The following is a 12,229-nucleotide window of genomic DNA, read 5'->3' on the forward strand; positions in this document are numbered from 1 at the left end:
CCTGGTGCGTGTTCCAAAAATTCAATCAGTTCGATCCAAACGGCCCCAAGTAAAAGAATTAATTTAAGGAGCGGGTTGTTATATTTAAATTACCAAAACGAAGTCAAAAACCAAAACAGCGAATCAGACAATGGAGCGACGAAGAGACGAGAATGAAATCCAAGTTTGCCAAATATGCCCTGCCTAATCTAAGTTATAAATCCCGGACAGAACGAGTCAAATCGCGGAGCCAGACGTGACGCGTCTGCTCGGGCCAAGACAGGCCCATGTCGTCCCCTATCTCCGTGTGTGTCCACTAACACGAATGACGTCACGCATGTGGGCGGAGCTATAGGCGGAGCCTAACGCACGCGGCAGTCCAAGCCGCCATATTTGAATTTATATTTTAATAGAATCTTGCCGATATTTTGGGTGAAGTCAATTTATATGGATAGCTTGGTGACAGTTTAGCTATACGAATAATAATTATTTATGGGATGTGCGTATATTCAGCTTGGAATTGCAATTAAAGTTCCGCACCGCATAGATTCGAACTCGGGACCTTTGGAATACTGCGCGGGCACGCTAACCACTACACTACCGCGACCGCGCGGCGGCCGGCGGCAGGGAGGCTGCGGAGACATGGGGGGACATTTTACGCTTTTGTGAAAAAAGCAAAAGATTTAGCGAAAAACACGTAATAGATAACTTGCAGAAAATTGTCTGCTCTTTCAGATAAGATGCTTAGGTTTGATATATCTTGTGCAGACTTCATTCTACAGTGCTTCGAAATTCGCTCATTTACATGGGGATTGAACGGGGCTTCGAGACTTGACTCCAAATGACGTCACGAGCTGACGTCACGAAAAGGTAGAATCGCCGGACGACCCTACCTGGTATATAGGGCCTTGGGCCAAGAGCTCGGCCAGAAGCCCCGGGGGAGCGCGCGGCCCGACGCAGCGGGTCGGGCCCCAGACATGCGCAGAAGCACTCGGACACCACGTGGCTGCGGATCGGAGCGCGGATTGGTCACTGGCCGACGCACTGCGGCAGCGCAGGCCGCAGGCACGCGGTCGCATCGTGATGGGACAAAGTTCACTAACAGACACGCCCTGGGCCGCCCCCCAGCGCCGGGGCGGGGTAGCGACGTCACAAGTCGGCGCGCGAATCGGTCTGCGCCGGGAACTCCCGTGCCGGCCGGCGACACACGTGGTTACCACAAAACTATATGAGATACAGACGTGTTTTTGGGCTCAAACGAAACGTTGGGTACTAACGATCAGTTAAAGTGCAAAATGTGTCGGACCAGATGCTTATGTACTTGTTTATGACGTCACACGTGTCACGAAACATATAAAAATATTGTCATGTTCTAGCTATGAATGCACGAACATTTAGGTATCTATAAATTTAGAATAATCGCAAGTCTTAGCAAGGCTCATCGACGAGGCAAGTCAAGTTTGCGGACATGACCGTGTTAATTAGCGTTGATGACCTCAGGTGACCTTGAATGTTCTTATAGTTATAAGACTTATTCATATAGGACCTACAATCTTTATATTTATTTCAAAAACATTTTTAAACGTATGTTTTGATATCAACTTGATGTTAACCCGGTCTCCACTTTAGTAAGTCCAGAGTCTTGAATGTTTTACGTCACATGACGTCGGGGGCGGATCCAGCTTATCCGTTTGGAGAGGGCAAATGTTTCCGACCCATTCGGCGACCCCGACCAACCGCCGCGCCGGTGACTTTACAACGCTTCACTACGTCTGCAATCTGCATGCGTGCTCATCGCGCCTTCCACTCTGGTGGCCGCCAGCAGCGGCCGCCCGGTGGAGCTGGAGCACGACACGGGGTACCTCAGTACCGGCCAGCGGCTGGGCCCGGACGCTTTCGTCAGCAATCGTGTGCTCGATGGTCTCGACATGCAGGTCAGTTGATTTTATATTGTGTAGTAGTGTGTAGTTCGGACGACGTAGAATCTCCGTCGTCCGAAAGACATCGAACGAGTGGTTAATGCCGGTCGGTGCCTCTCATTAGTGTTTCCCATATGCCAAATAGGATGGTTAGAATGGAATTCAAGAATTGTAAGCAACAACCAGTTATCTAGAAATGAATCACGAACGAAATAAGAATTGTTTGCCTATTTATCGCGAACAAATCGAAAATGCATAAACTTGCATTCATATGCCATCTCTACCCACTGCATTCACAGTACCTATATGCATTTCTAAGTACTTAAATGCTCGTGATATCAGGTTGATGCATTGAGGGAAGTCATTTGTTATTTTGCTTTTGAATAGTGACTTCTTTTTGTTATGGTTGTGTTTCCTAGTTCCTACTCGTTTGCATTCATTTATGTTTTGCTTGGAACGTTTTCTTGTTTATTTTACTTCAACGTCCATGTTAAGCTATGTATATGTTTGATTATATATTACATGATTAGAAGATATCGATTAATTGTTAGATGAAGTCAATTACCTCATTGAAACCGGCATGGCATTCCTTTGAAACAAGACAACCCCTGCTCAATAAGCTCTTTATGTTTCCTGCAGGAGGACGAAGCAGTCGCTGCCGACGAACTCCTGGAGCTGGAGGAGCCGCTGCAGCTGGTGCTCAGCGGCGGCAGGACGGCTCCAGGTCCGAGCGTGGTGGAGACTGCTGTATTCGAAGACGCCATGGCCTTCGCAGCCGGATACGTGGCATTCAAGTGCCACCATGTCGACAGCAGCCTTGGCGTCCCCATGGGCAGGGCGACCCCAGAGCAGCTGGCTGCCGTCCCAAGCACCTGGCTGCTGACGATAAACAGAGGCAGGCTGTTCGTCCCGACCGCCCGCTGGATGGGCGTGGTTCGGGCCTTCGAGGTCAACTTTAAGATGATTATGGGTGACACCGCCAGCCAGGAGCCTGGAATCATGACGAAACTCATGGCGCTCATCCGGGCGAAAGACCCCCAGCTGGACCAGAGGGTGGCGAGAAAGCTGGCAAGTACCCGCCTGCACTTCTGCCTGCGTCGTCTGAACAACAACCGGAAGGCAGCGCGTGCAGAGCGGCGTGCGGCGAGACAGCTGGCTCACCACTCCTCTAGCTCCAAGTAGGCCGAGCCACCAGCGACGAGTGACGACCCCAGTTTGATCTGCCCGGCACACTTCGACGCTCACTTTCCGTCTTGTGTCGGGGTCTCCTGGGTTATCAAATAATGGAGATGCAGTCTCGCGTGGCGGCCCTCTCGCGGCAGACTGTGTTTCCGTCTGACCTACGATAGCCCGATAGCTGCACCCATCACTCATAGAGAAAGGCGCCAGCAGCCCATCCGCGCCAAGGACACTAGGCCTGCTCTGCCGAGCGGGCCTGGCTTCGATGGTCCAGCAGACAGCGCCCGCTGCCACAGGATATCGTCCTAGCCGGCGTCGTTCTTTCGACCCGAGTAGTACAAAAGGCGGTTGGGCAGTCGTAGCCGCCTCTTGGGATGCGGTAAGGGACTTCTGTAACATTCACGAGTTGAGAACACATGTCACCCTGGGGCCTGGGCTCGATATGATACAGTCCGAGTCAGTCAGGTCAGCCTGCTTCTTCATGGCGGCCGGGACCGCTCGGTATTGGCATTCCGTGTATTGTTCGACATATCCTGACAAAGTACATACATGTATAAAGGTTGGAAACTCCGCAGTCGTAAGAATAGGTAATAAGGCTGTTTGTTCCGGCCCTCCGGCCTTCCCCCGCGCAACACTAACCGACCCGTATGATGGATCTGGCCGAGCTCTGCATGGGGGGGGGGGGGGAGGGCAGATGCAGCAGTCGACGGCGAGCTCCGGTGGGGTGGGGTCTGCGTGATGTGCCATCAGGAATCAGGAGATGGGCTCCTTCTGCGCTGCCCGTGCCCCTGTGGGCCCGCCTCCTCTTGTTGGGCAACATCCACCAAAGCTCACAGGAACTGTGACGAGACGGGGTGGTTGCCTCGGCCGTTGGGTACCACTCGTACCAGAGCAGGGCGCTAGCGCGAGCGCTGACCGGAATCGATGACTAGCTCCAGCGGCACCCCGTGGTAGTTTCACCAGTAACATATCCACGCAAGTGAGGAGTCATAGTCCCTGGCAATGCATACAACTTCGACTTCATGTTTCTCAGAAGTGCCAGAATATACTTGTCTAGTAGTAGTTTCAGATATTAATACTGAGAGCCTTACGGCCAATGTACCATTTGTTATCGGTCAAACAGCGACGGCGACGGGGGCCCCGATCAAGTTGCCTACCTCTCCCCCCCCAAAAAAAACACTCAGTCGTCAGACCCGCCCTGGATTCACAATCTCCTCTCGATCCTTCATGGATGGCACCGGTCATAGTCACGGATGTTATGGCTATATAGACACTAGACAGCTACGGAGAGGGTGGCCGTCCTACGAAGATACACTCTATTCAGGGCTTTAAATGTATCAAGGCGCTCAAGATGTAGTGAGCAAATCAATCATCATTTAACTACTTTAATGTTCACACATTAACCCGCGCCCTGGTGGGGGGGGGGCTATTTTTTGCCCCCCCTCCAGACTTTTCGATATATCTCCAGAACCGCTGCGCCGATCGTCACCAAACTTTCAGTACCCTCCCGGACATCAATTTTACACATTGTGACCAAAAATTTTTCCAAAGGCTATGATAGGTTGGCCGGAAATGACGTCAGAGTGACGTCATGTTCTGCCGTTTTCGACCCAAAAAAGGGTTTTGCGGGAAGAGCTGTCAGGCCTATAGCTTTGAAAATACAGAAAAATGATAAAGACATAAAAGCTGTAGATTGGACAGGGCTACAAAACTGCCATCTCGGATTTTTGAAATTTTTGGATTTTGACCCCCAAAAATCAAAAAATAGATTTTTTGGATATACTAATCAAAAAATCCAAAAAGTTTTTTGAATTTCGCAAAAACCGGAATATATGTGATAGTCCTTACCGCCTTCCATCCACATACCAAATTTGAGATTGATACCTCCTTTTTTGGCGAAGTTATAGCGAAAAAACTGTTCAAAATTGATGACGTAAAATTTTCAAACTCAATTTTTAGCAATTCTAGACCCCGTAGCGCAAAACAAAGACCACCATTAGACTCCCCGTGACAAGCTGCATCGAATCAATACCCAATTTATGCAAAAATATCAACTTTAAAATTTGCCCTTTTTTGGCCCGACCTTGACCTGACCTTGACCTGAACTTCACCAGAAAGTGACCTAAGCCGTACCTGATAGTCTTATAACCAACACCATTGAGTTGGAAATGAAAAATTGGCCATAAAACATGTATCACACAACCTTAGTAAAGTTGGGCTCATGTGACCTGACCTGTGACCCTTGGTGACCTGACCTGTGACCTGACCTGGTATTGCTAGTGACCTCTAATAGCAACATATCTACTAGGCAACTGACGCCCTACCGCTGATTCTCGACAAAATGCGTTTTCCTCGGTGTTATAGCGCATTCCCTAGAAGACCCGTGAACGGTGAAACATTTCATCTTTGACCTGACCTGTGACGTCATCGGTGACCCCGAGGTCAATGAAATTTGGTTTCCTTCGACAAATTTGACAGGCCTTTCGAACGCCGTTTGAATTTTGCGGATCCGTCCAGTAGTTTCGGAGATACGAGGGGGGGCAAAAAATAGCCCCCCCCCCCACCAGGTCGCGTTATAAACAGACCCCACCAGGGCGCGGGTTAATATCTGTATTTGCGCAATCCACTACTACCACCACTCCGCTGAGCGATCTAGCGCTGCATCCGCCGGGCCGGCGGAGCCGGCTTGCCTCCAATGACGTCATCCGCCGGCCGGCGCCGTTCAAGGTCAAACGGCTGGTGTCCTTACCTGGAGTTCTATAGCCTTGCAACTAACTCTACTCGGCTCTCCTCTAGGCGAGGGTAGTATTTCTATTTGTCAAGAAATAGCCGCTTCTACAGTGAAGATGTTGTGCGATAGACTCCGCATGCTGGACGCACATACTGCCATCTTCTTCCTTTCTCACCATACGTCAGCTCCTAGACTACAGTACCTTCTACGGTCCAGTCCGATGTACAAGAACCTAACAGGATTACAGGCAATCTATGAACTTGTCAGATTAGTTGTTGGACCAATAGGACCAATTAGAGAACATGGGATGACGCGACGTGTACCATCATCAAGGAAAGCTTATTGAAAGACGCAAACCAAGTTCACAGGGCGCGTCTTTTAGCCTCGAGCGAGCCACATACCGGTGCATGGCTGCATGCGGTTCCCGTGCCCAGTCTAGGCTTACATTTGGACCCCGAAACAGTCAGAATTGCTATCGCTCTCCGACTCGGTGTTCCCGTTTGCGAGCAACATGCCTGCCGCCTCTGTGGTGGTATTGTTGGTCACCTTGGGCACCATGCTCTATCGTGCAAGAAAAGTGCAGGCCGTTTCCCGCGCCACGCCCAGCTCAATGACCTGGTAAAGCGTAGCCTCTCCGTCGCCGGCATCCCTTCAGTTCTTGAGCCGGTAGGACTGGACCGTGGAGATGGGAGACGACCGGACGGGCTGACGACCTTTCCATTTAAATGCGGAAAGTGCTTAGCTTGGGACGCGACCTGCACGGACACATACGCCGAAAGCACAGTCGTTAACTCAGCACTAAAGCCAGGATCGGCTGCCCTGGCTGCAGAGACGCGTAAGAAGCACCGATACCTCAGCATTAGGGTGTGTCATTTTGGGGACTTTTTTCGCAAAACATGGTGCTCCACTGATTTTATCGTGCCCCAGACACGTAGAAACCGTGTGACATTTTTTATTTCCCCCAAATATTAACACCCATGCGGCGCCGACCGCCGACACCTTGGCCTATCTCTCAGCATTAGCGACCTCAGCGCTCCTAGCGGCAATGTTTTGAACTAACACGGTCGCTATGCTTTGTGAGCTTACGATCATCAGTAAATGCATTTTACCGAACTGACGCCTTGCTGTTGGCTTGTCTGGCACTCAGAATGTTGGTGAAAATGTGATGTTATGCATCTTAAAGCACGAAATAGTTCTGTGTTAATGTATATTGCATAGTACTACCCCCGATCCCCGTCCTGGTCTGACGGGATACGTACGAGCGCATGTTTATAGTGCCTGCTATTAGGTGTCACGTTTTTTTTTTTTTTTGGTAGCGTCGTTCACTGCATACACCCCGGGGAACAGGGGGGGGGGCAGTGGGGGCGCTTACCCCCCCTCCAACTTGAGAGCCGAGTGGGCGCCGCCCCCCTCAACATTGATGCAACGATGAAGGATCTCTGCTCCCTTTTATGGACCTACGTCCTACATGTCTGTTTTTATATAAACATCAGCACAAGGTATTTCTCTTGCATGTGAATGGTTTCTGCTGATTCGGCATCGATTTAAGAACACCTGCTATTGTCATCCCACTTTGATTTTATCTGAACTTGATCATAACTTTGGTAGGTCAGATTTTATACTGGACCATTTTGGTTCCGGATGGTATTTGATTTGGCGTGATGAGAACATTATGACGTACAACGGTGGTAAAGTCGTTGATTGATACAGGTTTACTCGCTCCGGTGGGAGGCAGTAGCGGCGGAACACCTTCAATTAAGTGGAGGGGGGGGACACTGCCGACTTTTGGTCCCATTCTTTCCATGCAACGCCCATAGGGCTAATGTTAAAATGCCCTAATCAGAGGGGGCACGGTGCCCCGGTGCCCTCCCCGTTCCGCCGCCTATGGTGGGAGGGCGGTGTGTGGGACTCAGAAAGGAGACTAATGGCTTGTGTTTTGACTTTGGTAGGACCCTCAGTATCACCGATGCAGGGCCTTCAGAGCCTCCAATTAGGGGCCTTTAGAGGCACTGGTGTGGGGTCCTCACAGACGCCCGTGTGGCCCCTCAGAGGTGCTAGTGTGAATCCCTCATAAGCGCCGGTGAGGGTCCTCACAGAATAGCCGTTGTGGACCCTCAGAGACACTGGTGTGGGTCCGTTACATGTGGGTGTGTGGCCCTTAGAGCTGCTGGTGCGAACCCTTTAAAAGTCGGCAGGGGGCCTCAACGACCGGGGAGGGGAACCTCAGACCGGCAAGGGGCCTTCAGAGGCCGGCGGCATTTTCAGAAGCCCTGTGGGGTCCTTAGATACCGACAAGGTACTCTGAGACGCCAGTGCGGCCCTCAGTCTCCGGTGTAGGGCCCTCAGAGTTGCAGGTAGGTGGCCGTCAGATATGCTTTTGCCGAACCCTCACAGGCGCAGGTGTGGGTACCTCAGAGCCACCAATATAGGGTTGCATAAATGGTGTGGCACTGGCTTGGGGGACCCTCAGTGGTGTCCTTATGGGCCCTTAGAACCACTGGTGTGGGGCTCTCAGAGGTGCTGGTTGTGAACCCTCAGAGGCCCTGCTGAGGGCCCTCGCGGTCTCCGTTATGGGATCCTCAGAAGCCGGCGTAGACCCTGACGGAGATCTTAGTGTGGCTACTTAGGGATTCATGAGGTGCTCTTACGAGACCTGTGAGGTCTTTCTCAGTTGAAATATAGTCAGCGTGGACCCTCAGAGGTCAGTTGGTGCCGCAGTGCCCTTTATGGCCGGGTGGGCTCTCAGAAGCACCAGTGAGGGCCCTCAGTCTCACAGTCGTAATGGGGCCGTCAGAGACATTGGTGTGAGGCCATTACTGATTACAGGTTGGCGTAAGGCCCTAGATATGGCCCCTCTTGGGCCGGCAAGGACTCTCAGAGGCACGCTAGCGGCCATAAGAGGCCGGTAAAGGGCCCTCAGAGGCCGCCAGTAGCCTTCAGAAGCCGGCGTGTAACCCTCATGGACATTTCAGTTAGGCTTCTTTGGACTCACGAGGTGATGTTACGAGCCCTATTCTTTCTTAATCGAAATATGGCCAGCATAGACCCTGAGCGGTAAACTGGTGCCACAGAGCCCCTCCGACCCGAGGGGTCCTCTGAATGCGATAGGGGGGGGGGGACTAGAGGGCACGTGCCTCCTGGGACCCCTGACTACGCTACTATTTCATATGCGTCATGTCAGGTATTTTGGGCTTGCACCCCCAACTTGAAGAATGTTCCTGGGCCCCTGTGACAATATATTGTATTCATTATAGGTATTCGTCATTAGCTTGCACTCTCTGCAATCTGCCCATACTATTATTTGTCCCTAGACGCGCTTACAGAGAGCAGGGATAAGCCCATACAGTCAGCGGCCTGTTAGTTTCGCAAACAGCCGCCAGGGGCGCTAGGGTCGCCTATGTTGTGAGATAGGGTAAACTTCTCTCGCTCGGCGCCGCCTGGGGGTTAAAATTTGCGGGGAATTAACAATGCCACGCCATTTCCACATGAGTGGGGCACAATAAAATCGATGGAGCACCTTGCATTGCGATTAGTGACACACCCTACTCAGCATCTCAACGCAGTACCTATTTACGCCGGTTGCAGTCGAAACATCTGGAGTTGTTGGCCCAGCCTCCAATAGGTTCATCAACGAGCTAGGTCGCTTGTTGGTAGCTGCGACCGGCGAAAGGCGTGAGACGGCTTGGCTCTGGCAGCGTGTCTCAATGGCCATCATCCGAGGCAACGCAGCTGCAGTACGAGGCTCTGCGCTACAGTCAGCGTTTGACGCCGCCACGCAAGAGCATCACATCCCAACAGGCGCTTATGTGTCGCCAAGTCACACCAGCAGGCCTCATCACACATGCTCAAGCGCGGATGCGAAGTCCATTGCAATGTGCCCTCGATATTCTTTGATGTCACCAGCCTCTGAACTGACCAGCTTTGGAACAGTCTCGGCTGGCCAGCCGAAGACCCCCCCCCCCCCAGCAGCACCAGCGCCTCGCCAGTCAGTAGCCGGAGACGAAGGAATCTCTAGGACTACTTCGTTCCTCATTTCGAAAACCAAAGCATCGTCTCTCCCGGCCGGTTCTGCTGGCCTAGAAAACCTCGGGAACACCTGCTACATGAACGCCGTCCTCCAGGTACTCGCACAAACGCAAGCGCTGGTGAAATACATGGTAGACGAGTTTCTCTATGAAAACACGAACAAGCAGCCGCTAAGCCAAGGTCAGGTGGCGACGGAAATCTCTCAGCTGTTTGAGGTAATTTGGTCGCAAAAGTTTCAATGCATATCACCTCACCGTTTTCGCAATGCAGTAAGTGCTCGTTGCAGGGACTTCGGCGGCATGGAAATGCAAGACGCGCATGAGTTTATAGTCCTGCTACTTAGTTGGCTGCACGACGACTTAAATGCTGTGACTACGACTGGAGAACTGCCTCCTCGACCGCCGGCGGAAGGCCTCCCGAACATCAAGGCAGGCGAGGCGGCGTGGTGCGACTTCCAGCGGTACAACAGCTCGATAGTGACGCAACTGTTTCACGGGCTGCATAAGTCGACACTACTCTGCACCGGCTGCGGGTCCGAGTCGGTCACATTTGAAACATTCTCTCTGCTGTCGCTGCCGCTAGCGATGGGCAAAAGCAATCTGACTCAGTGTCTGGACGAGTACGTACGTGGCGACCTCATCACGGACTGGACCTGTCCAAAGTGTCAGTGTCGGTGCGACGTCCACAAGAAACTCGACCTCTGGTGGCTTCCACCTATTGTCATCCTCCACCTGAAGAGGTTCAGTTTCGCAGGCGGCACCGCGCGCAAGAACCACGTTCAGGTTACCTTCCCCCTGCTGGACCTCGACCTGAGTCGGCTGGCAGTTGGGTCGCACCCCAACACGTACAGGCTGATCTACGACCTCTATGGCGTGGTAGAGCACCACAGCAGTCAAGATAGCGGCCACTACACAGCGTACAGCTTCAATCATCCCGCCGACAGCTGGCTCTTCATGGATGACTCTAAAGTGAGAGAGTGCTCTGCCGCCGGCGTTCGAGACGCCACCGCCTACCTTCTCTGCTACAGGGCCCGAGAGAGACACGCCCCTGCAGGAGTTTTCACTGGCGATGATGGTGCCAAGAGCACTGCCCCGGCGCACGGCGAGTGGCGAACCGCGCTGGCCGGCAGTAGCACGATACGCGCTCCTCCACCCTCGCGGTGGCGGGGCGGGACCGCCAGCAGCGCTGCCACGCGATTGGACTCGGCAGCCACGCAGACGGCTGACCTGGGACATGGTGGAGGGTAGAGGCCAAAAGGAGGGAGGGGAAGTGACGTGGTGACGGTGTGTGGGGTGGCGATAATATTATGTTGCGCAGCTGGATACAGCATTTCGAAAAATTGTTTTAACCTTTGAGCATGGATGTGAAAATATAATTCGAAAACATTAAAAAAAATCAGGGTCTTGAATCTCGGCTGACGGCAGCACAGCAGCCGATTCCGACCAGGGGCGAAGAAAGTGTGGTCGGTATGTAGAGCCACCGTTCACCGCCGCGCCGGTCCGGTCCGCCGCGCTTTCCTTTCACCGTGCCGGTATTCAGGGCAGTGGCAGCTGCGAAGGCCGCGACCGACCGGCCAGCTCCTCCCCGCGCGGTGGCGGCGACAGGGCGGGCTCGGTGGCGGGCCCAACCACTCGTCAGGGAAGGCGCCGCCCCGTGCTCTGAGGGGACGGCTGGGCGCCGCGTGGCTCTCTGGCCGGAGCGGCGACGGCAGCCGCCGCGCGTACTCCGTCCCCCTTCACCAGCCAGTCTCTCCCGGCACGCACCAGCCTAAGGTGAGCTAAGACAACTTGCAACAGCCAGGCCCCTCGGCTGTGCAGCTTGGCCGTTTTGTTGATTATTGCATCGCCTCGACATCAGCATGATTGTGTGCATATATCATTTAAGTTTTAATATACGTTTTCTTTGATTGCTCGTAGGGATGGCTTGGGCTTCATTTGCTTAATTGCTCTCTCTCTCTCTCTCTCTCTCTCTCTCTCTCTCTCTCTCTCTCTCTCTCTCTCTCCTCTCTCTCTCTCTCTCTCTCTCTCTCTCTCTCTCTCTCTCTCTCTCTCTCTCTCTCTCTCTCTCTCTCTCTCTGCACATGAAAACTTTGATGTGCTCAACGTGCCATAGATTGTTACGTAGCCGCCGGCTCCACTGTCGAGTCTCCATGCTCGGCTGTCGAGCGTCCATTCTCGGCTGTAGAAGAGTGTTCATTTGACTGTTGAGTGTCCATTTTCGGCTGTCGAGTGTCCATTCTCGGCTGTCGAGTGTCCATTTTTGGTTGTAGAGTCTCCATTCTCGGCTGTCGAGCGTCCATTCTCGGCTGAAGAGTGTCCATTTGACTGTCGAGTGTCCATTTTCGGCTGTAGAGTGTCCATTCTCGGCTGTAGAGTGTCCATTTTTGGTTGTAGAG

General features: G+C 52.7%; 2 protein-coding genes across 4 annotated transcripts in view; both read left to right on the top strand.

The window, feature by feature from the left end:
• The first annotated feature begins 1,784 nt into the window (after positions 1-1,784).
• On the top strand, positions 1,785-3,343 carry LOC122387547. The gene is made up of 2 exons (XM_043377851.1): positions 1,785-1,913; positions 2,538-3,343. Exons 1-2 carry the CDS (start codon positions 1,908-1,910, stop codon positions 3,078-3,080), a joined length of 549 nt encoding a protein of 182 aa, XP_043233786.1. The 5' UTR covers positions 1,785-1,907; the 3' UTR covers positions 3,081-3,343.
• Positions 3,344-11,448: 8,105 nt separating this feature from the next.
• Positions 11,449-12,229, top strand: part of LOC122387552 (GTP-binding protein Di-Ras2-like) — a 99,615-nt gene continuing 98,834 nt past the window's right edge. For all 3 annotated transcript variants that reach the window (XM_043377874.1, XM_043377890.1, XM_043377864.1), the window contains exon 1: positions 11,449-11,606. The gene's annotated coding sequence lies outside the window, so the exon portion shown is untranslated. The remainder of the gene's footprint in view (positions 11,607-12,229) is intronic.

The sequence above is a fragment of the Amphibalanus amphitrite genome, unplaced genomic scaffold (assembly GCF_019059575.1).
Source record: "Amphibalanus amphitrite isolate SeventyFive unplaced genomic scaffold, NRLGWU_Aamphi_draft 000017F_arrow, whole genome shotgun sequence".
In the NCBI taxonomy this organism is placed as follows: Eukaryota; Metazoa; Arthropoda; class Thecostraca; order Balanomorpha; family Balanidae; genus Amphibalanus; species Amphibalanus amphitrite.